At 38.6% G+C, this 25,721-nt stretch overlaps 1 protein-coding gene across 15 annotated transcripts in view; it reads right to left on the bottom strand.

The window, feature by feature from the left end:
- The window catches only part of MBTD1 (mbt domain containing 1), a 68,022-nt gene that overhangs the window by 41,693 nt on the left and 608 nt on the right, over positions 1-25,721 (bottom strand). For 6 of the 15 annotated variants that reach the window (XR_011562031.1, XR_011562032.1, XM_070773248.1 and 3 more), the window contains exon 1: positions 9,616-20,094. Coding sequence is in view for 6 of the 15 variants with exons in the window: in XM_070773248.1 (XP_070629349.1) it covers positions 9,616-9,618 (3 nt within the window). In the remaining 9 variants the exon portion in view is untranslated. The other 9 variants (XM_070773253.1, XM_070773252.1, XM_070773255.1 and 6 more) reach the window with 6 other exon arrangements.

The raw sequence follows: 25,721 nt of genomic DNA, 5'->3' as shown, positions 1-25,721 counted from the left end.
GATCCTGAGCACAAAAAAGGCAGTTACTTGAATATCTGCCTTGAATATTTAGCTCAGATGACCATTACATCTACTACTGTGGGCAGGAATCCCTTAGAAGAAATGGAGTAGCCATCAACAAGAGGGTCCAAAATGCAGTACTTGGATGCAATCTCAAAAACGACAGAATGATCTCTGTTCATTTCCAAGGCAAACCATTCAATATCACGGTAATCCAAGTCTACACCCCGACCAGTAACGCTGAAGAAGCTGCAGCGGCTCAGTTCTATGAAGACCTAAAAGACCTTTAGAACTAACACTCAAAAAAGATGTCCTTTTCATTATAGGGGACTCAAATGCAAAAGTAGGAAGTCAAGAAACACCTGGAGTAACAGGAAAACTTGGCCTGGAGTACAAAATGAAGCAGGGCAAAGGCTAATAGAGTTTTGCCAAGAGAATGCACTGGTCAGAGCAGAAACCCTCTTCCAACAACACAAGACAAGACTCTACATATGGACATCACCAGATGGCCAACACTGAAACCAGACTGATTATATTCTTTGCAGCCAAAGATGGAGAAGCTCTATACAGTCAGCAAAAACAAGACCGGGAGTGGACTGTGGCTCAGATCATGAACTCCTTATTGCAAAATTGAGACTTAAATCAAAAAAAGTGGGGAAAACCACTAGACCATGCAGGTATGACCTAAATCAAATCCCTTATGATTACACAGTAGAAGTGACAAATAGATTTAAGGGACTAGATCTGATAAGACAGAGTGCCTGATGAACTACGGACGGAGGTTCATGACATTGTACAGGAGACAGGGAGACATTCCCAAGAAAAAGAAATCCAAAAAAGCAAAATGGCTGTCTGAGTAGGCCTTACAAATAGCTGTGAAAAGAAGAAAAGTGAAAAGCAAAGGAGAAAAGGAAAGATATACCCATTTGAATGCAGAGTTCCAAGGAATAGCAAGAAGAGATAAGAAAGGCTTCCTCAGTGATTAGTGCAAAGAAATAGAGAAAAATAATAGAATGGGAAAGACTAAAGATCTCTTCTGGAAAATTAGAGATACCAAGGAACATTTCATGCAAAGATGGGGTCAATAAAGGACAGAAATGGTATGAACCTAACAGAAGCAGAAGATATTAAGAAGAGGGGCCAAGAATATACAGAAGAACTATACAAAAAAGATCTTCACAACCCAGATAATCAAGATGTTGTGATCACTCACCTAGAACCAGACATTCTGGAATTCGAAGTCAAGTGGGCCTTAGGAAGCATCACTACGAACAAAGCTAGTGGAGGTGATGGAATTCCAGTTGAGCTACTTCAAATCCTAAAAGATGATGCTATGAAAGTGCTGCATTCAATATGCCAACGAATTTGGAAAATTTAGCAGTGGCCACAGGACTGGAAAAGGTCAGTTTTCATTCCAATCCCAAAGAAAGGCAATGCCAAAGAATGCTCAAACTACCACACAATTACACTCACCTCACATGCTAGCAAAGTAATGTTCAAAATTCTCCAGGCCAGGCTTCAGCAATACGTGAACCATGAACTTCCAGATGTTCAAGCTGGTTTTAGAAAAGGCAGAGGAACCAGAGATCAAATTGCCAACATCTGCTGGATCATCGAAAAAGCAAGAGAGTTCCAGTAAAACATCTGCTTTATTGACGATGCCAAAGCCTTTGACTGTATGGATTACAACAAACTCTGGAAAATTCTTCACGAGATGGGAATACCAGACCACCTTATTTGCCTCTTGAGAAATCTGTATGCAGGTCAGGAAGCAGCAGTTAGAACTGGACATGGAACAATAGACTGGTTCCAAATAGGAAAAGGAGTACGTCAAGGCTGTATATTGTCACCCTGCTTATTTAACTTCTATGCAGAGTACATCATGAGAAACGCTGGGCTGGAAGAAGCACAAGCTGGAATCAAAATTGCCAGGAGAAATATCAATAACCTCAGATATGCAGATGACACCAGTGTGGCAGAAAGTGAAGAGGAACTAAAGAGCCTCTTGATGAAAGTGAAGGAGGAGAGTGAAAAAGTTGGCTTATAGCTCAACATTCAGAAAATGAAGATCATGGCATCTGGTCCCATCACTTCATGGCAAACAGATGGGGAAACAGTGACGGCCTTTATTTTTTTGGGCTCCAAAATCACAGCAGATGGTGACTCCAGCCATGAAATAAAAAGATGCTTGCTCCTTGGAAGAAAAGTTATGATCAACCTAGACAGCATATTCAAAAGCAGAGACATTACTTTGCCAACAAGGTCCATCTGGTCAAGGCTATGGTTTTTCCAGTAGTCACGTATGGATGTGAGAGTTGAACTGTAAAGAAAGCTGAGTGCCAAAGAATTGACGCTTTTGAACTGTGGTGTTGGAGAAGACTCTTGAGAGTCCCTTGGACTGCGAGGAGATCCAACCAGTCCATCCTAAAGGAAATCAGTCCTGAATATTCATTGGAAGGACTGATGTTGAAGCTGAAACTCCAATACTCTGGCCAACTGATGCGAAGTGCTGACTCATTTGAAAAGACCCTAAGGCTGGGAAAGATTGAGGGCAGGAGGAAAAGGGGACAACAGAGGATGAGATGGTTGGATGGCATCACCAACTCAGTGGACATGAGTTTGGGTGGACTCTGGGAGTTGGTGATAGATAGGGAGGCCTCACGTGCTGCAGTCCATGAGGTCACAAAGAGTCGGATATGACCGAGCAACTGAACTGAACTGAGTATCTGGTGCTGGAATATTCTAGGCAAAGGAAAGGCAAGACAGAGGCTTTAGGGCTGGCATATACTTGATGCATTGAAAGGTCAGGGTAGCTGGTACCTGGTGAGATGGGGTATGAGGAGGATGCTACACTCAGATTACCAGAGCCCTTGAAGGCCAGAGTATAAGTTTGACATACGTTTTTTTTCCTGAGGGCAACATAAAGACACTATGAAGTATTTTTCACAATGCCTGGAATATACATTTAGTAAAAACTAGCTAGAATTGTAAGTTCTAATAAATTCATACACCCTAACTCCATGCAGAGATTATCTTTTACAACCCAGAGTTTTCATAGAAGCTTGTCGTCCACTTGATAGTCAGCTTGCTTAGCAGCTAACATATTTACTGACCCTTTAGTGTCAATAGAGTATCTTATTCTGACTCAACTTGTTAAGAGAATATAAACCTAAAATTTCGGAGAGTCAAACATTTTAGTGTTAATAATTAAAGGGTGTTAACATTTAAAAAAAAAGGATTATGATCAAACATATTTAGGAAATTGTCCTTACTTCAAAGCCCTCTACGAACCCTTAACACATTGTGAACATTACAATAATTTAAGAGGAATATACAGTATGCAGCCCTTTCCAAAGCATCTTTAAGGACTTTTGTTCTAGAGAGATACTCTCTAATCTCTTCCATGGACCCTGCAAACACAGAATATGTCATCCAAGGAACACAAGGGGAATATGCCCAGTGTTTATGTGATTGTATTTACTGCTCCTCAGCCCAGTCACTGGACTGAACCTGGGCCACAGCAGTGAGAGGCTGGAATCCTAACTGCTAGGCCACCAGGAAACTCTGTATTCCATTTTGGTATAACTTTTCCTGGAGTTAGCAATTGTCTCATTCCTTTTTCATTTAATCTCTATTAAAAGTATCTATTGCCTTTTTCTAAATCCTTCAACTGTCAAAGGTTCATTTTTATCCTGGAGCCACCTTCATCCCTCCTCCTCCAATATAGTATGGTTGCTTTCTAGACCTCCTGTACAGCTGTCAATCCAAGGACATCCCTTTTATCATTGTCTTGGCAAGTTTTGACAAATACAGCACTCATTAAACTATCACCACAGTCAAGATACAGAACCTGTCCATAATCACCATATGTTTCTTCATGCTGCTTTGTAAATTCTTTCCCTCCCCTGGCCCCATCCGTTCCCCAAGTAGTTTGCTGCTGCTAAGTCGCTTCAGTCGTGTCCGACTCTGTGCAACCCCACTGACGGCAGCCCACCAGGGTCCTCTGTCCCTGGGATTCTCCAGGCAAGAACACTGGAGTGGGCTGTCATTTCCTCCTCAAGTGCATGAAAGTGAAAAGTGAAAGTGAAGTCGCTCAGTCGTGTCCAACTCTTCGAAACCCCATGGACTGTAGCCCATAGGCTCCTCCATCCATGGGATTTCCCAGGCAAGAGTACTGGAGTGGGTTGCCATTGCCTTCTCCCCAAGTAGCTTACTGATCTGTTTTCTGTGACTGTACATTAATTTTTTCAAAGTTTTAAATATAAATGAAATCATACAGCTTTTTTTTGGGGGGGGGGTACAGTTTTTCACTCAGCATAATTATTATGAGATTTGTCCCTGTTATGAGTATCAGTAATTCATTTATTTTTATCATAAAGTAGCGAGATGGAATTACTGTGTGGACATATCAAAATGTATTTATTCAGTTCAGTTGCTCAGTTGTTTCTGACTCTTTGCAACCCCATGAACTGCAGCACGCCAGGCTTCCCTGTCCATCACCAACTCCCAGAGCTTACTCAAACTCATGTCCATTGAGTTGGTGATGGCATCCAACCATCTCGACCTCTGTTGTCCCCTTCTACTCCTGCCTTCAATCTTTCCCAGCATCAGGGTCTTTTCAAATGAGTCAGTTCTTCATGTTAGGTGGCCAAAGTATTGGAGTTTCAGATTCAGCATCAGTCCTTCCAATGAATATTCAGGACTGATTTCCTTTAAGATGGACTGGTTGGATCTCCTTGCAGTCCAAGGGACTCTCAAGAGTGTTCTCCAACACCACAGTTCAAAAGCATCAATTCTTTGGCACTCAGCCTTCTTTATAGTCCAACTCTCACGTCTATACATGACCAGTGGAAAAACCATAATCTTGACTAGACATACCTTTGGTGGCAAAGTAATGTCTCTGCTTTTTAATATGCTGTCAGGATGGTCATGGCTCTTCTTCCAAGGATCAAGTATCTTTTAATTTCATGGCTGCAGTCACAGTCTGCAGTGATTTTGAAGTCCAAGAAAATAAAGTCTCTCACTGTTTCCGTTGTTTCACCATCTACTTGCCATGAAGTGATGGGACTGGATGCCATGATCTTAGTTTTCTGAATACTGAGTTTTAAGCCAATTTTTTCATTCTTCTCTTTCATTTTCATCAAGAGGCTCTTTAGTATTTCTTCACTTTCTGCCATAAGGATGGTGTCATTTGCATATCTGAGGTTATTGATATTTCTCCCGGCAATCTTGATTCCAGTTTGTGCTTTTAACTCTGCATATAAGTTAAATAAGCAGGGTGACAATATACAGCCTTGACATACTCCTTTCCAGATTTGGAACCAATCTACAGTTCAATGTCCAGTTCTAACTGTTGTTTCTTGACCTGCAATATGATTTCTCAGGAGGCAGGTCAAGTGGTCTGATACTCCCATCTCTTTAAGAATTTTCCACAGTTTGTTGCAATCCACACAAAGACTTTGGCATACTCAATAAAGCAGAAGTAGATGTTTTTCTGGAACTCTCCTGCTTTTTTCATGATCCAACGGATGTTGGCAATTTGATTTCTCGTTCCTTTGCTTTTTCTAAATCCAGCTTGAACATCTGGAAGTTCATGGTTCACCTACTGTTGAACCATGGCTTGGAAAATTTTGAGCATTACTTTGCTAGCGTGTGAGATTAGTGCAATTGTGCAGTAGTTTGAACATTCTTTGGCATTGCTTCTCTTTGGGATTGGAATAAAAACTGACCTTTTTCAATCCTGTGGCCACTTCTGAGTTTTCCAAACTCACTGGCACATTGAGTGCAGCACCTTCAGGGCATCATCTTTTAGGATTTGAAATAGATCAATTGGAATTCCATCACCTCCACTAGCTTTGTTTGTAGTGATGCTTCCTAAGGCCTACTTGATTTCACATTCCAAGATGCCTGGCTCTAGGTGAGTGATCACACCATTATGCTTATCTGGGACATGAAGATCTTTTTTGTATAGTTCTGTGTGTTCTTGCCCCCTCTTCTTAATATCCTCTGCTTCTGTTAGGCCCATACCATTCCTGTCCTTTACTGTGTCCTCTCTGCATGAAATGTTCCCTTGGTATCTCTAATTTTCTAGAAGAGATCTCTAGTCTTTCCCATTCTACTATTTTCCTCTATTTCTTTGCACTGACCATTGAGGAAGCCTTCCTTATCCCTCCTTGCTATTCTTTGGAACTCTGCATTCAAAGGGTACATCTTTCCTTTTCTCCTTTGCCTTTAGCTTCTCTTCTATTCTCAGCTATTTGTAAGGCCTCCTCAGGCAACCATTTTGCCTTTTTGCATTTCTTTTTCTTGGGGATGGTCTTGATCACTGCCTCCTGTACAATGTTCTTATGATTAGACTGGGTTTATACTTTTGGGAAGAAGATCACAGATATCAAGTGTCCTTTGTTACATCAAGGATAAATCCTTCAACATCGTTTATCCCTGTTGATGCTGACCTTGATTACTTGCCTGAGAAGTATGTCAGTTTTCTCTACTCTAAAATTACTCCTCTCCCCTCCTCCATATTTTACTCTTTGGAAGGAACTATTGGAAGTCCATGCTTAAGGAGTTGGGAATTAAGCACCCCCTCCATAAGGGTGGACTATCTACACAAATTATTTGGAATTCTTTTGCACAGATTTCCTCTCCTTTACTAAGATAAAAATTCCTTCTTTTTGGATTTGAGATTTTCTCATCATTAGATTCTGGAGAAGGCAATGGCAACCCACTCTAGTACTCTTGCCTAGAGAATCTGAGGGATGGGGGAGCCTGGTGAGCTGCCGTCTATGGGGCTGCACAGAGTCAGACACGACTGAAGCGACTTAGCAGCAGCAGCAGCAGCATTAGATTCAGACTGTATATTCCCAGTTGAAATACTACATAACTGATGATACTTTTCTCAGGGAAGCAAATCCAGATTACATGTGTCCATCTGCCCCTTACTGGTAATGATAAGTTTGAAGACTTGGTCTAGTTGCCATCTGGTTCTTCACTAAAGTCTTACTATTTTTCTTACTTAAATAAGCAGTCTATAGGAAGATGGGGCTTCCCCTGTGGCTCAGCAGTAAAGAATCTGCCTTTGATGCAGGAGGCACAGAGACATGTGTTCAATCCCTGGGTCAGCAAGATCCCTTGGAGGAGAAAATGGCAACCCACTCTAGAAATCTGGCCTGGAAAATCTCAGGGACAGAGAAGCCTGGTGGGCTACAGTTCATGGCGTTGCAAAGAGTTGGACACACGACTGAGCAATTAAACAACTACTATAGAGGACACTTCAAGACCATGTGAATAAAGTGCTCATCAAAATGTCACTCCAGATTTAGCATTCAGTGATTTTTGCCCAATCTTTTACTATGATTTTCCAATCCCAGAAATCCTTCCATATCCATCAGCTGGTATTCTTCTGTAAAGAAAAGCTCTCTTTCCTCTCTTATGGCTTTTAACTTCTGGATTCCTATGTTTCAGTGGTTTATAATTCCCTATTGTCCTTTGTTATTTGGGGGTTCAAACCATGCCAGATTCGGCCAGCTGGAACCCATTCAGGCAGACTCCTGTGTCATTCTGACACGGCCCTATCATTTTTGAGCATTTCTTTACTTTCTGGTATCACAAGACAGTCAAGGCTTATCTTCTACTCACTTTCTGTCTCAAATCTGGAATCAACCATTTCTCCAGAGAGCCCTGGTTTCTTTTATTGGCAATGTTAGAAATAAAGACCTAGGTGGTCCATGTGCTCATTGCCACTAGGGTTATCTGTTTGATTCTGGAGCCCTTCAGTGCATGTGAGTTGGAATAAATATGCACACAAAAATGTGACATTTGTCTTATATATATACACAATGTATTTTAGAAAATCATGAGTTCACACTTACATTTTCCATCCCTACAGGGCTTTTCCTTACCTTCCCACATTCCTATTTGTTGCTCTCTTCTTCTACTGAAAACCCTGGCCTCCAACAAAATTAACATTTATATGCTCCATCCTTTTCTATATTTAAATAAGTTTCAGAAGCATAACATCTATACTGCTATAAAAATGAACTTTTATATTCGGAATTTCTTTGTAATCTCTTGTCTCCAAACCAAGCAATAGAATATCAAGTTCAAGAATTACCTGGATTTGTTATTTCTCTCTCCTTCAGTTGTGGTTATAGTTACTAACTTGAAATAAGCTGGGTTTTGGTTTGCATCTCCCTTGACATCCTTAGTGAATTTGTTTCAGTTTTAGGGACTATCAAAAAATCAGGAGATGTAAGTTGGAGAAATATCATTTCCTTGCCTTACCCTACCACTGACTCTTGTAAGGTGGGTAACCAACTTTATTGCTTTCTGGTTCATCTCTTATTGTATCTATGTTTTAAAAAGTTAAACAGGTATATTTATGCTTATTTCTTCTTCTTTCTTACACAAAAGGCCACATACTAAATTCCTCCATCCCTTGCTTTTATTTAGAAAATTACCCTGGAAAACACTGTTTCAAAGCATAGACATCTTCCTCATTTCTTTTTTTTGTTTTATTTTTCCTCATTTCTTTTTAAGCTGAACAGTTCCTACATTGTGTGTTTATCAAACTAATCTCACTTAGACATTTAATAGTTTTCAGTGTTTTACAATGAAAAATATGACAAATTTTTGTCATATGACAAATGACAAATATTGCTGCCATGAACATATACATGTATATGAATTATTTGTGGTAAACCTTCAGGATATACTCCCAGAAGTGTGACTGCTGGTTAGAATGGTGAATGTAGTAATTTTGTTAGCTATTGCCAAGTTCTCCTGCATGGAGATTTCACCATTTTGAATTTACTCTGGTAATAAAGAAGAAGTCGGAGAAGGCAATGGCAACCCACTCCAGTACTCTTGCCTGGAAAATGCCAAGGATGGAGGAGCCTGGTAGGCTGCAGTCCATGGGGTTGCTAAGAGTCAGAAACGACTAAGTGACTTCACTTCCACTTTTCACTTTCATGCACTGGAGGAGGAAATGGCAACCCACTCCAGTGTTCTTGCCTGGAGAATCCCAGGGATGGCAGGGCCTGGTGGGCTGCCGTCTATGGGGTTGCACAGAGTCGGACATGACTGAAGCGACTTAGCAGCAGCAGTGAAGAAGTAAGAGTGTTTTTTTTTTGCCAATATGCTGATTCATATGCTGGATGAAAACAGTATGTTCGTGCAGTCTCCTCTGCTGTTTTAACTTTTTACTTGGAAATAACTCTTGAATTTTCAGAAAAGTTGGAAAAATAGTACAATGAAATCCTGTGTATTCTACTCAGATTCACTAATCGATAAAAAATCGCTCCGTTTAATTCTTCTGTTGAAATATATATTTTTCTGAACCATTTGAGAGTGAGTTGCATAGTTTTTTTTTGTTTGTTTTGATTGCACCCCATCAGCATGAAGGATCAGAGTTCCCTGGCCAGAGATCAAACCCATGCCCCCTGAAGTTTCCACTGCAGAACCTTAACCACTGGACCACCAGGAAGTCCCATACATGTCTTTTTATTCCAAACTGCTTCAGTGTGCATTTCCTGAGAATATAAACATTCTCTCATAACTACACCACAATTATTCAATTTCAGGAAATTTAACATAAAACACTTTGCCCTAACTTACCATCTGTAGTTCAATGGACCCAATAATATCCTTTATAAACTTCTTCCCTCCAGTCCAGGATCACATGTTGTATTTGTTTCCTTAGTTTTCTTTAATCTAGAAGATTGCTTTCAGAGAATATAGGCCTCCTCCCCTCTTGGTGCTGTCTAGGTTTTCCAGTATACTTACCTTACATACTTCTCCCTGAAATTAATAAGCAATCTTAGGGACACATTTAAAACAAATACTGTTTCTCATCGAAATTCCACCCTTCTCTTCCCTAACTCAGGCATCCAAAAGCTCCTGCAGAACCAAACATTATGATGTCACAAAATGATTTTCTAATTCTAGTATTCTCTTACCAGTCAGTAGGAAACTCTCTCATCATCCCCTTTATATATCTACCTACTCATTATCAGTATGAGCTCACTAACTCCTTTTTTTTCCCCCAGTAGTTTATAATTCCGGAGAAGGCAATGGCACCCACTCCAGTACTCTTGCCTGGAAAATCCCATGGATGGAGGAGCCTGGTAGGCTGTAGTCCATGGGGTCGCTAAGAGTCGGACATGACTGAGCGACTTCGCTTTCACTTTTCACTTTCATGCATTGGAGAAGGAAACGGCAACCCACTCCAGTGTTCTTGCCTGGAGAATCCCAGGGACAGGGGAGCCTGGTGGCTGCCGTCTATGGGGTCACACAGAGTCGGACACGACTGAAGTGACTTAGCATAGCATAGTTTATTTATTTTTTTTTTCATAGCATAGTTTATAATTCATTACTGTCCTTAATTATTTGGGGGTTCAAATCACCCCAGATTTGGCTACTAGGATCACTCTGAACTAACTCCACGTCATTCTGACATGCCCACATCCATTTTGGACAATGCCTTACTTTCTGGGATATCAAGATAATCTAGTATTATTTTAAACCTACACTGCTCCAGCTCTGAAATCAACCATTTCTCCAAGGAGCTCTCACCCTTTTTAGTGGGGACTGGTATTATAAACCAATACAATTTTACATTAAGCCATTATCATTCTTGTAAATGTGTGTGGATTTGTCTGTTCTTATCTTTTATCCTTTTTTTTTTTCAGTGTTTTTAATCTTTCAAATGTTTACTCAAAACTTTGTATTTAGGAATTTACCCTAAATTTGCCCTTGTGTGTTATATATGGCAAATTTTTTATTTTGCTTATAGTTTTTTGTCATGCAACTAAAATTTTTTCATGTAGTAAAATTTATCAGTATTTTCTTTCAATGTACCTTGATCTTGAATCACAGAAAAATGTCCCAATTCACCTATATATGTTATTTGTAGTTTTTGATAATTGTATCACTGATCCAGAGTTTATTCTTAGGTATGGTGTGAAGAGGGGGGTTCTAGGTAGTGCTAGTGGTAAAGAATCTGCATGCCAATGCAGAAGACACAAGAGACACGGGTTTGATTCCTGGATCAGAAGATCCCCTGGAGTAGGAAATATCACCCCACTCCAGTATCCTTGCCTGGAAAATTCCACAGGCAGAGGAGCCTCGTGGGCTACTGTCCATGGGGTCGCACAGTCCAACACAACTAAGCACACAAAAAAATGAGGTGAAGAATAGACCTAACGTTATCTTTCCCCAACTACCTAGTTGTAGTAACCCTTTTTACTAAAATGTCTATTTTATCACAGTGCTTTGAAACACCACTTTATACATCAGGTTTCCATATGTAGTTGTCTCCATATCTAAACTTTATATTATTTCATGTATTTTCCCTTTAATGTTTCAAAACTCTTGCATGTTTTACTTTTCCAAATGAACTTCAGTACTAACTAATTTAGCTCTGTATCGTAAAATTGTTGGGTATTATTAGGGTCTCATTAGATTTACTAACTTAGGAAGAAGTGACATCTTCATAATACTGAGACGTCTTAAGTAAGAATATGAAATGTGTTTTACAGTCTGCATCATCTTAGGAATTTAAGCATATTTTGTGGTTAATATAAGTGCAATTTTTCCTTGTTATATTGTTGACTTATTTATTTAGCACATTGTTGTTCAGTTCCTCAGTGGTGTTCAACTCTTTGTGACCCTATCAACTGCAGCACACCAGGCTTTCCTGTCCTTCACTATCTCCTGGAGTATGCTCAAACTCATGTCCATTGAGTCAATGATGCCATCCAACCATCTCATCCTCTGTTGCTCCTTTCTCTTCATGTCCTCAATCTTTCCCAGCATCACAGTCTTTTCCAGTGAGCTGGCTCTTTACAACAGAGCCTTTACAACAGGTGGCGAAAGTACTGGAGCTTCATTATCAGTCCTTCCAATGAATATTCAAGGATGATTTCCTTTAGGATTGCCTGGTTAGATTTCCTTGCCGTCCAAGGGACTCTCAAGGGTCTTCTCCAACCCCACAGTTCAAAAGTGTTAATTTCTTCGGCACTTAGCCTTCTTTAGGGTCCAACTCTCACATCTGTACATGACCATTTGAAAAACCATAGCTCTGACTATATGGAACTTTGATGGCAAAGTGATGTCTCTGCCTTTTTTTTTAAAACAGTGTTTAGGTTTGTCATAGCTTTCCTTCTGAGGAGCAAGCATCTTTTAATTTGTGCAGTCACCGTTCATATTGATTTTGGAGCCCAAGAAAATAAAGTGTCATTGTTTCCATTTTTTCCCCATCTATTTGCCATGAAGTGATGTGACTGGATGCCATGATATTTGTTTTTTGATTGTTGAATCTTAAGCCAGCTTTTTCACTCCACTCTTTCACCTTTATCAAGAGTACACTAAGGTGTATCATTTTATATCCTGCAATCTTGCAAAGTTACTTTTAAAGTTTTGTCATTAATTTTCTAGGGCTTTTCAGATAAACTATCATGTCACTTGCAAAGAAACTTCTCTTTCCCACTATGCTTATAATTGTTTTCTTTTTCCTAACTGATTGGTTCACACTTCTAGTACAATGTTAAACAGTGGAGACAAGGGACACCCTTTCTTTCTGATCTTAGTGTTTCCCTACTAAGATGCTAGTTTTAGGATTAAGGTGTGTGTATATATGTATATGGTGCATGTATATTTATGAAAATCATGTTAAGGAATAATCCATCCATTCTTGTTTTCTTAAAAATTTCTATAAGGAATAGATCTTTCCTATTGTCACAGACTTACCCAGCATCTAAAAAGAAAATATGACTGTTCTCCTTAGAGCTATTAATATGGTAAATTATACATCAGTAGAGTTCTAAATACTGAATCATTCTTGTATTCCTACTACAAACCTTACTTTATCACAATATATTTGAATACAGCGCTAGAGATTGCACAACATTTAGCATTTTGCATTGACATTCACAAATCTCTGATTTTCATTTCTTTGCATTATTTTTATCAGGTCAAAAAATTGGTTATTAGTCTTGCTTCATAAAAATACTTAGATCGTTTTCCTTCATTTTTTATGGTCTGAAATGATTCGTGTAGCATTGGTCACTAAAGGTTTCACAGAATCCTATGTGAAATCATTTGGGTCTGGTGTTTCGTGGAATAGGTGTTAGTTGCTCAGCCGTGTTTGACTCCTTGCGATCCCATGGACTGTAGCCTGCCGGGCTCCTCCAGGATTCTCCAGGCAAGAATTCCTGGAGAATTGCCATTCCCTTCACCAGGGGATCTTTTGGACCTAGGGGTAGACCCCAGGTCTCTTGCACTGCAGTCTGATTCTTTACTGGTTCAGCCACCAGGCAAGCTACTTGTAGGATACCTACTTGATAATTTCTCCAACTCTTCTATGGAAAGTGTTCAAGTATTTTTTTTTTTTTTAATCTTTGGTGAGGTCAATTTTCTGAAACTATATTTTCCTAATAATCCATTTCATCTAGGTTCTCAAATTTATTTGCATAGTGTATGCAAAATAGTTGTTTATGATTTTCTCAATGTGTTTTGTATCAAATTATCCTTTTGTTATGCATTCTGTATGTCTGTGCATCCTCCTCTTCCCCTTGATTAAACTAGCTAATGGTTTACTTATTTTGTGAATTTCAATATAAAGGTCCAGGACTGACCCATCAATTTTACATACAGTTTTCTCTGCTTTTTAACAAATTAATTTCTACATTTACCTATTACTTCTTTTGTTTTCTGTGTTTTGCTTTGGCTTACTTTGCTATTCTTTTTTGTTTCTGAGTTGGGAATTATTTATTTTCAATCTTTTATTTTTACTATGCTAAAGTAACCAAGAAGGCAAAGTGATGTTATCTGAGGAGGCTTTACAAATAGCAGAAGAACAAAGAGAAGTGAAAAGCAAGGGAGAGGGGAGAGGTACACCCAATTAAATACAGAGTTCCAAAGGAATAGCTGGGAGAAACAAGAAGGCCTTCTTCAATGAACAGGGCTTAGTAATTGAAGAAAACAAAAAAAAGAGCAAGACTAGAGATCTCTTCAGGAAAACTGGAAACATCAAGGGGCCATTCCACCCAAAGATGGGCACAATAAAGGATAAAAATGGTAGAGACCTAGTAGACGCTGAAGAAATCAAGTAAAGATAGAATACATGGAAGAGCTGTATAAAAAAGATCTTAATGAACCAAATTACTACAATGATATGGTTAGTCATCCAGAACAAGACATTATGGATTGTGAAGTCAAGTGGGCCTTAAGAAGCACTGCTGTTAATAAAGCTAGTGGATATGATGAAATTCCAGCAGGACTATTCAAAATCCCTAAAAGATGAGGCCATCAAGGTTTTGCATTCCTTATGTCAGCAAATCTGGAAGACCCAGCAGTGGCCACAGGACTGGAAAAGGTCAATCCTCAACATAATTCCCAAGAAAGGCGGTACCAAAGAATGTGCTAACGACTGGACAATTGCACTCATCTCCCATGCTAGTAAGGTCATGGGTAAAATCCTGCATGCCAGGCTTCAGCATTATGCAAACTAAGAACTTCTAGATGTCCAAGCTGGGTTTAGAAAAGGAAGAGGAACTGGAAATTAAACTGCCAACCTTCGCTGGATTATAGAGAAAGCAAGGGAATTTCAGAAAAACAACTATCTCTGTTTCATCAACTATGCTAAAGCCTCTGACTGTGTGGATCATTACAAACTGTGGAAAGCTCTTAGAGAGATGGAAATACCAGATCATCTTACCTATCTCCTGAGAAACCTGTATGTGGGTCAAGTTAGTTGTATGGAACAACCAACTGGTTCAAGACAGAGAAAGGAGTATAACGGGGCTGTCTGCTGTCACCGTGTTTAACCTACACGCTGAGCACATCATGAGAAATGCTGGGCTGGATGAGTTACAAGCTGGAATCCAGATAGGCGGGAGAAACATCAACAACCTCAGCTACGCGCATGATACCACTCTAATGGCAGAAAGCAAAGAGGAACTTAAGAGCCTCTTGATGAGGGTGAAGGAGGAGAGTGAAAAGAGCTGGCTTAAGACTAAATATTAAAAAAACTAAGATAATGGCATCTGGCCCCATTACTACATGGCAAACAGAAGGGGAAAAGGTAGAAGTAGTGACAATTTCCTCTCCTTGGGCTCCAAAATCACTACGGACGATGACTGTAGCCATGAAATTAAAGGACACTTGCTCCTTGGAAGAAAAGCTATGACAAACCTAGACAGTGTGTTGAAAAGCAGAGACATTATTCTGCCGACAAAAATCCACATAGTCAACGCTATGGTCTTCCCAGTGGTCACATATGGTTATGAGAGCTGGACCATAAAGAAGGCAGAATGCCAAAGAATTGATGCCTTCAAAATGTAGTGCTGGAGAAAACTCCAGAAAGTCCCTTGGACAGCAAAGAGATCAAACCAGTCAATCTTAAGGGAAATCAACCCTGAATACTCACTGGAAGGACTGAAGCTAAAGTGCCAGTATTTTGGTCATCTGCTACAAACAGACGACTCTTTGGAAAAGTGCCTGATGCTGGGAAAGATTGAGGGCAGAAGGAGAAGAGGGTGTCAGAAGATGAAATGGCTGGATGGAATCACTGATGCAATGAACAATAACTTGGGCAAGCCCTAGGAGATGGTGAGGGACAGGGAGACCTGGCATGTTGCAGTCCATGGGGTTGCAAAGAGTCTGAGACCACTATGCGACTGAACAACAACAAAGTAACCAGATGAGGCCCAAGATGGAGTTGCTCAGGCTGAGGCCCAAGTCAGAAAACCAAAATTTAATGGTTAAGTTTCTACACTCAGCTCTTCCGGAAGAGACAGGCCTAGGTCAACCTAGGCACAAATCAGCACCAATTACTTGAGGCAGCTCCAAGACCTCTTTTTGCTTCATTAAGTCAAGTAACACCATTTTAACCAATCAGTAAATGTCTAGTAAAACTTCCTTGTTCCCCTTGCTCACTTTGGTCTATCAAAATCTCTTGGCCTTGTGCAGCTTTTCAGAGTGCCTTTCTAACTGCTAGACTGGATGCTGTCCAATGTATCAATTGCTGATAAAGCCCAGAAAACCTTTAAAAGTCACATTTGCATTTTCCTTTAACAACTGACTGATAATTTAGGAGTATGAATTTTCCTCTGCTCAAGGCTTTAAGTATATTCCACAAATTCTGATACATATGCAGTATTTTCATTATTGTTATTTTTTATAAATTCTGTACTTTGTTTGCATTCCCCTTTTACCCAAGTTAATATTTTTAAACTGAGGCAAGATTTTGAATGCCTATCAAGATGCAGAACTTCTCTATCACTCTAGAAAACTCTCTCATGTCCTTTTCCAGTCTGTTTTTCTCCTCCCTGCAGTTTTAGCACAATTGGTTAATTCTGCATATATTTAAGACTTTATATAAATGGAATAAAACTGTATGGACATTTTTGGTATCTAATTTATTTCACTCAGCACAATATTTTTGAGATTTATCCATGTTATTACATGTACAATGGTTCATTGCTTCTTTCGGCTGAGTAATACTCAACTTTCTCAATATATTAGTCCATCCATTCTCCACCCAGACTTGACTACTATGAATAAAACTGCTATGAACATTCTTGCCAAGACTTTATAACATATAATAGGTCACTAAAGTTAAAGATGGAAGTGCCCTTTTGCTTTTTGGTTTGCTTTTGTGTTCTTGAATGGAACCTAGTGATGTTTTCCTCATTTAGCAATGATTTTTGTGAATACTTGGTGTTTGAAATATAGTCTTTCTTAGGATGTAGTGGTAGACATACCTGAAGATCTTTGCCTTATTTTCTTGTTAGATTTTTCATATTCTTACATTTTGTCTACAACAACTATCTAGTGTTAAAGTATTAAAGTCTTGAAATTTTAGTGCTTCTTTTCACTACTTCCATCTTTTTTATAGCTTCTGATTTACAGATTGTTGGTGTTATTTGGTTCATATATAACTATTTTATCTCTGTTGTGAATTGTGGTTTTAGCATTATAAACTGTCTTTGCCTTGTTCAAAGCTTTTTGGTTTGACATGTTATCAGCACTGCCAATCCTGCTGTCTGCCTAGTATATCTGCCTAGTATATCTGTTTGCCTAGTATATCTTTGTCCATTTTTTTTGTTTTTAGCTGTTTCAAGGGCTTTTTGTCTATTATAACACGGGTTTTAATTTTCTGATCCAATTTGACAATATTTTTAGTTGGTGACACTACACTATTTCTTGCTGTGTATGTTGCTTTTGAGAAATCCAAAACCATTCTAATTCTCTGGCCCCTGTAGGTCACTTCATCTTTTTGCCTGGAGGCCCTGAGAATTTTTCAGAATCTTTAAAGTTGCATAGGTTTACTATCTTGGAATTTATCTTATGGTATGAAATTTTGATGTATTCAAAATTCAGAAAGTTTTTTGTTTCCAGAAAGTTTTCTTGGATTATGGCTTTAAATATTATGCTTTTATTCTTTTGCCTTCTTGAGAGACACCAATTACATGAGACTTTCTGGACCCATCTTTCATTGAATTTGTCATTCTCTTGGTCTTCCTGTTTTTCTTCTATGCCTTTTATCATAGTTGCATTTTACTCTCTTGTCTGTTGGAGAAGGCAATGGCACCCCACTGCAGTACTCTTGCCTGGAAAACCCCATGGACGGAGGAGCCTGGTAGACTGCAGTCCATGGGGTCGCTAGGAGTCAGACACGACTGTATAACTTTCAAGTAGACAACCTGAGCGACTTCACTTTCACGCATTGGAGAAGGAAATGGCAAGCCACTCCAGTGTTCTCGCCTGGAGAATCCCAGGGACGGGGGAGCCTGGTGGGCTGCCGTCTCTGGGGTCACACAGAGTCAGACACAACTGAAGCGACTTAGCTCTTGTCTGTTGGCAATTTGTTACTTAGACCTCATTTCTGTTACAATTTTTCCCTCTCTTTTCTCAGTTTAATCCGACTTTATTTTTTCCTGTCTCCTGTTCCTTTCTGTTCTGTTTTCTATTTGAGTGAAGGTGTTTTTCCTCACTTTTGTCTCCAAATACTGATTTTAAGATGTTTTATTTCATTTTGAGTATCACTGTATCAATTTTCTTCTGCCTCACATTTTTCTTTTTCTGGGGATAAGGAGAGATAGTAATCAGCTCCATACACTCACATTGTTTGTTTCTTCTTATGGGAGTTCTGAATGGATGTGATTTACTCTTTTCTATTTCTATTCACTTCATGGTCAGAGTTCCCAGTTCAAGAACACCCTCTTTCTTTTTCTGAAAGATTATTTTTTTCCTCTTCCTCCTTCTTTTTATCCATGACTCTTAAGTCCTATGTCTTCATTTCTTCCCTATGAAGCACTGATCATTTCAGGTTACCAATTCTGGTACCGCTTGCTTTCTAGCTCTTCTCTGTGGTTAGAGCTGTGAACTATCAGATTTCAAACCTGTGTTCATTTTTTTTTTTTTTAATGTTTGCCCAAAATTTATAAGAAAAACTTTTTGGTTAAGAAAAAGAAAGGAATAAAGGTATGAAAGGGACTGAGGCCTGGAAGCAGCATGGTAAGCCTGTGTTCAGTACTTTGGAACTTAAGTGCTGAATTTCTCTCTTTTGGAAGTGGAATTTTTGTGCTTCATTTAAGCCTTCCATGACCCTAAACTCTATCAATAAACCTGTTAATACTTCCTTTTCCCACTCTTTACACAGTCAGATGGATCTCTTGGAATCTGATTTCTCTACTTTAAGGTAATTTGAAGGTTGTGCTAATTTGTTTCTTAATGCTGAAGGCAAGGATAGTGTGTATGATTAATAATACAACTAATACTTATACAATTCTTAGTATGTGGTAAGGACATTCTAAACAGTTAGTATGAAGTAATGCATTTAATCCTTACAAATATTATTACTCCCTTTCTACAGATGAGGAAGCAGAGGTTCAAACAGATTAAGTGATTTGCTCAAGGTCATACAGCTAAAATGAACATTAGCAATGAATCAAGGGAATAATCTTAAATTTACGTTCAATTTTAACCTCTTTTCTCTTTCTTTCTTAATTATGGTTCCAACTTCTACAGGCACAGAAAACAAAGACCAAATAAAATTGTTTGAGGCAATATGACATTTGAACACTTTGTTCTTCAAAATAAAACTGAGAAATCACATTAGGTACTCATACAGTCACTCAAGACTTGAAATATAAGGTGGTGAGATAACTTATAAGGTGATGGGGAAACCTTGCCTAATATTAGGGCATATATGGTAACTGCTCATCCAGCACAGAAGATGTCAAAACAAAGTATCTGAAACCCGTATACCAGGTAATGGAAGTTTACTATTTAGAATTATGGAGATAGATACTAAATCAAAAATAAAAGAATTAAAAATAACTGTCTCATAAAAGCTGAACTGGGAAGACTGCTGCAAGGGATCTTTTATTTTACAAAAATAAAAGCAAACTTTTATTATTAACTACCTCTAAAAAATTTAATAAACTGGTAAAAATAGACTGATGATATCTGGCATTGGCAAATTTATGTATGAGAGAAAAAGCACTCATATATATTCACATAGAAAGGCAAATGTATGCCATCTTTTTGGAAAGTAATTTGTATTACTTATGAGATGAGTATGTCTGTTGACCAGGAAATTCCACTTTAAGGAACCCATCCTTCAGAAACACTCATGGGACACAAGAATCCATGTGGAAGGCTCTTTCTTATAGTAATAACGTAATTGCAAAAAAATGAAGGCAATCTAACCTTCATTTTTTAGGTTATGATTAACAACAGGTGGATTATTAACAACAGGTAAAATACTGATTGAAAAAAAATAAATTGCCAAATATGAGTAATATGACTCATTTTTTTATTAAAAGAAACAGTGTGTGCTGGTATACATGGAGACTGATATATATATGTTTATGTATATATTTAGAAAGATTCTGGAAGGAATAGCTAAACTACTAACAGGGTGAGAATGGGATAGGAAGATAAAAAATTTTAACTTTTCCATATTTTTCATTTTCTTTTTTTTAAATAGCAAGTATGTAACACTTCTATAATGAAAAATAAAACAAAAAAGAGGTTTTCATAGTGATGAAATACAGGAAGAAGTCACAAACTGTAGTAGAATTTCATTTTCCTACCGTGATGGTCTCCCTGAAGAAACTTCCTCCTTATACAATCTACAAAGGAATTAAAAGGTATAACCGTTAACTTATTCATATAATCACCCACAGGTTCCAATAAAAGTGTAAACCCTCTCCAGGAGAAATTTTACAGAAAACATTTGAGACTCTAAATGCAAGCACACATAAATAATAGTATAGGGCTTCCCCGGTGGCTCAGTGGTAAAGAATCCACCTGCCAATACAGGAGATGCAAGTTTGATCTCTGGGTCAAGATGATCCCCCAGAGAAGGAAATGGCAACCAACTCCAGTATTCTTGCCTAGCAAATCCCATGGGCTACACTCCATGGGGTCACAAAAGAGTCAGATACAACTTAGCGACTAAATAACAAATTAATAATATAATCTCAGTATGAATAAACTAATCAAAAGTTAAACCAATTCTCCATTATCCATACCAATAGAGTACAGTGGCCCATATAATTGTCAAAGTTTTATATTTAACCATGGAATGTAAGTTTCCCAGAATCCTAAGTTTGAAAGTTGTACATGTAAACCGATAAAGTTCAAAATAAGAATTAATATTTACTCTGTAATGACACAGAGAAGCTATGGAGCTACTCAGTTCTTGCTCTTCTCTTCCTCATTCCCCTATCAAAATACAATTTACTGGGCTAAACATAAGTGCCTTCATGCTTCTTAAGCTTACTATTAGGACAAAAATAAACAGTAAAGATTTGGGATTGTTGGGCTTTTGTTTCCCACAAGTTCAACGTGAGAGAACATATCTATCCCGGTGATATAATGATTAAAAGTGAAAGCAATAATATCTTGAATATCCCACCCAGAGAAACTGAAAAGTACCCAGAGAAGGATAGGACAGTATTCTACATGACAATATTCTAAAATGTAAAGCTACAGTGAGCAAAAGGAAGTTATCTTTGATATATAAAAAATATAAATTTCTATCTCTTTGGGTTCAAGTTCTGGTACTTCATTACTTAGGACTTTGGATGTAACAATTATTTGGGTCTCAATTTCCTTCTCTTCTAGATAAGGAAAACACCACTTACCACACAGGAAGATGTCTGAAAAATAAAATAATTCGTATGAATGGGCCTTCAGTTCTTCAGAAGACAGTTATGAATCCTTAAGTATGAATCTTTTGAAAAGCTAATTAAAAATAAAATGACCTCATCAAAATTAAGTCTGAAATGCACTAACCTAGATGGTCTTCAAGATCATTCATATTAGGTATCAATTCTATCCAAATAACAGAATTCATACTAAGGCTAGGCTAAAGTCTAAATGTATTTTAAATAATCAAACAAGAGCTTTTATTAATCTTAATGTAACAAAAATAGGTTAAATAGGTTATTCATCATCATGTTAATTTGATATACCTAAAAATATTGATGTAAAATGATGACATTCTCTTGGTGTTTATCTTTCAAAAAAATATTTGTAGCTGGTTGCTCAAAATATGTACAACCACTAACAATAGTAACTATAGGGTATTGATAATGGGACAGTTGAAACACAATCAAGTGAGTTATTTCTCTGATATATAAAATAATCTGAAACTAATTAAAGTTTTGAAGTCTAATAGTAAAGTGAATAAATGGTATTATCTAATAAGTACTGAGTAATATACACAAAAATCATGCTGAATACCAGAAATGCAAAGAAGTGTTAAACTTTATATGCATGTCCTAACACTAGACTATAAACTATCCCAAATAGTTGGGAGGACAAGAAATTACTAAATTAATGAGTATTGTATATGACTAGTTCTATAAGTATGAATTAGATAATACAGTGAAAAGGGAAAAAAGAAAAAGGCATTTTGGAAAGGTATCTTCACATTTTACAGTTTATAGCAGCTCACATTTTACTACATAGCGGTTATCACATTTGACTGGAGGTTTATAGAAACCTTGGGAGGAAGGCAGGACTGATGTTTGGCCCTTACGTAGATGAGGAAAATGAAGCTTGACAGATCACAGGTGAGGAGGTAGCAGAGCAAGAGCCGGGCCAGTCTGACAACTTTGTCCACAGCTCATTTCCACTCTGCTACATTTTAAGTTATCAATCCTAAACGTCAGAACTAGAAAGCGCCTCAGAAATCTTCTCATACAGTGTTTCTCTAACCAGTCTGATAAAAACTTTTCTGAAGCATGCATTTCTAGGCTCCACTGCAGACCTACTGAATCATAACCTGTAAGAGAGAGGTTTATAATGTGTATATAACACTGTCCTCTATGTGTATGTCCAATGTGGCAGACATGTAGCTATTTAAATCCACACTTGATTAAATCAGATTGGAAATCGGGTTCCTTGGTCCCACTAGATACCTTTTTAAGAGCTCAAGAGATACCTGTGGCTAGTGGCCACCATACAGATGGCACAGATATAGAACAGTTTTATCACTGCAGAAAGTTCTATTGGCTGTTAATTCTTGACCAACCCTTCTACTCTAAGGATGAGAACACTGAGGCACAGAATCTTGTCCAGCAAGGGCTACGAAGTTATTTAGAGGCAGAAGTGAAATGCTAACCCAGTCTGCCAGTGCCCCTCATACTGTATCACTTCATCCCCTCAACTTCAGGGTTTATTCAAATGGGAATGATTTTCTTTCCACCCTTCCTTGTGGGTTGCAGTAAAGAAAGAAGAGAAATTCTAAATTTGTGGGAAGAAAACTTCTAAAAAAAAAAATATTTAAAATTCATGATTAAATCAAACTATTTTGCAAGTTTTATACAAAATTAAAAGTAGCCTTGTACAGTTAAGAATATACTAGTGTTAGGAGGCATATTTTAGTTTAACTGTTGTTAAGTCCTTCCTCTTCTACCATCGTGATGTTTTTCTCTTTTGAATCTGAAATTATATCATACATTTTCTTAACATTATAAATGTGAAAAAGTTAGATTTTCTTTTGCAAACATTCCATTTTAAAGATGAAAAATTGAGAAACAAAGGAGCAACCAAAAGAATAATGACTTCTAATTTTAGGATGTGGTTACTCAAACCACTGAGAATGCTTGGCTTTTAGTAATCTAGTAGTTTATTATTTACAAAACTAGTATGCTGTTTTCACTTCTGAGCTATAGTTTTACCTCCCTTTGACTACTATGTTACATTTAAAATAATTTGTTTTAATTTCCAATGTGAGAGTTTGAAGCCTCTGAACACCTATGGTTTATACACTAATTAAATCAACATATCATCAGTCATAAAAATATAGTATCTTCTTTAAAAATAAAACCAGTTGTTCCTGTCTAGTATGTTTACGATGCAAATATCTCCACAGTCAGTCAACGTAAGCCATGACAATTCACATTTAAAGTGAACAGGAACTTGGGAACTCCACATTAATGGAAACTTTCAAGATAGAATTATACAGCTCCATTAACTTTTATCACTTATCTAGTATTCACTCCCCTGTTAACTTTTAGTGATTAAATTCAGTGAAAGTACGTGTCAAAGTGTATATAAAAAAGTGTGTATAAAATAAAAAAGTTGGACAGGTAAAAAACTGTCTTAAACATAAGATACTTATGAACAGATCTTTACTCAAGACAGTTTTTGCCATAATGTGCAAAGCACCCAGGAGCCCAGAGTATGGTGTTCTATATAAATAGAAGCTACTTGTTATTCAGAGAAGGAGGTGGTACAAAAAAAGACAGCTATTTTCTTTCTAACCACTCACTGGTGTTGAGGTAAACAAAAAAAAATACAGCATAAGCACATTAAAATACTTGGAGAGCAACAGTCTCCAAACTAAGAAAGGGAGAGAAAAAAATTTCTGTGCTCTAATATTTTAAAGAGGGGGCTGGGAGTTTAAAGTGAAATTTATTCTCCGGCTTTTATACCAGATTCATTGGTGGTGGTGTTTAGTTGCTAAGTTGTGTGTCTGACTCTTTTGGGACCCCATGGACTGTAGGCCGCCAGGCTCCTCTGTCCATGGTATTTCCCAGGCAAGAATACTGCAATGGGTTGCCATTTCCTTTTATAGGGATCTTCCCCATCCAGGGATTGAACTTACATCTCCTGCAGGGGCAGGCAGACTCTTTACCACGGAGCCACCAGGGAAGCCCACCAGATTCTTTACTTTTACATTCTATCTGTTATGTCTTGACTACCACTTCACCATATTAGGAAGAGGAAAACATGTGCCCCCAAGATTCCTATGCCAATAAAACAACTTTTGGAAGCAGCACAGCTCACCAAACGAAGGAGAATATTCGAAAAATGCTAAGTGACAGTAGTAGAACTGAACTATCTCAACCACTGTATGGTAACTACTGCTGCATACCAATGTAAGGAGCATGAAAAATACTGCGAACTCTACGCAAAGATTATAAAGTATTGCAAAAGTTTCAAATCTCATTAAAAACTGGGGGAAAAAAAATAGAGAAAGTATTGTGAAGGAGGGGCCTTCAGAAGGAAGCCCAGCTTGAAAGAAAAACAGAGGAGTGCAGTTCTTCTGATTATCCCTCTACCTATAGGCTTTGGTACAATCTCCAAGAGGTGATTTTAGGCATCCTCAGGAAAAGTTACTTAGACATACAGAAATGTGCTTTGGGACAGGATCCTGAAATTTATGACTTAAAAAAAAAAAAATAGCGAGAGAAAACAGCCATGAAATCCCTAGATCCTATTTTCCAAGCTTCCTGCAGAAAAATAGCATCCATTCTCAGACATATAAGCCAGCACATCTGAACTGACCTAAGCCAAGTTTTCAGCCAGCCCTCACTATCTCGTAAGCCCTCCTTCCCCCACTTCCTGGCCGTTCTTTTCTGGCACACAAAATATAGGCCAATGAGCAGTGGGGTGGGTGAGGAGGATGTGAGAGAAAATTTGAGAAGTAAAAGGGGAATCCACTTAACAAAGACATGAATGAGACTGAAAAGTCTAATAGGGATAAGCAAACAACAATCATAACAACTGAACAGAAAGGGCTTTCCTGGGCAGCAGCGAGCGCTCAATGTTTGGAGGGGTTTAGGCAGAGGCCAGGCTACCTACCACTTGTCAGGGAGGCTGCACAGGGGACGGCGGCTTTGGGTGACCTCTAATGTCTCCTCCGACTCTGAAATGTTAGGATTCTTATTTCACAAAAGAGAATACAATGGTCATAAAAGCCCACCAAATTAGAACCCTTTCAAAAGGCGACTACTTCCCAAACACCACTCCCACCTCTCCCTCCCACACGTGCCCACTCCGCCCCTTTTCAATTTTTCCACCTCCACGTGCGAAACGCCTCGCGGCTCCTGCCCCACAGCCTGAAGGCGCCCTCCCACGCAAAGCACCCAAACTCTGCCCCGCGGGAGACGTGAGGACTCCACTCCCCGACCCTGGGCGGTCAAAAAAGGAAGTCTCAAATCCAGTCTTTCTCCCCCAGCCAGAGCTAAGGGGGGTGGGGTGGGGTGGAATGAAGAGAAGAACTTTCTTCTAAAATTTGTTTTCCAGATAGTGAAGGGGATAGAGAGAATCCCGAGGAGTCCAGGGCTGAGGGGAGTGGGGGGAGGGGACACCCCCCAATCGTTTAACGGCCGGCAGGGGGAGGGGGGCTCCGGAGGTGGAGGGGGCGTGGGATAGGAGAAGCAGGCCTGGGAGCGGGGTCAGGGGGCTGCACG

This window comes from Bos indicus, chromosome 19 (genome assembly GCF_029378745.1).
Source record: "Bos indicus isolate NIAB-ARS_2022 breed Sahiwal x Tharparkar chromosome 19, NIAB-ARS_B.indTharparkar_mat_pri_1.0, whole genome shotgun sequence".
Taxonomy (NCBI): Eukaryota; Metazoa; Chordata; class Mammalia; order Artiodactyla; family Bovidae; genus Bos; species Bos indicus.
This window is presented reverse-complemented; position numbering and strand designations above follow the sequence as displayed.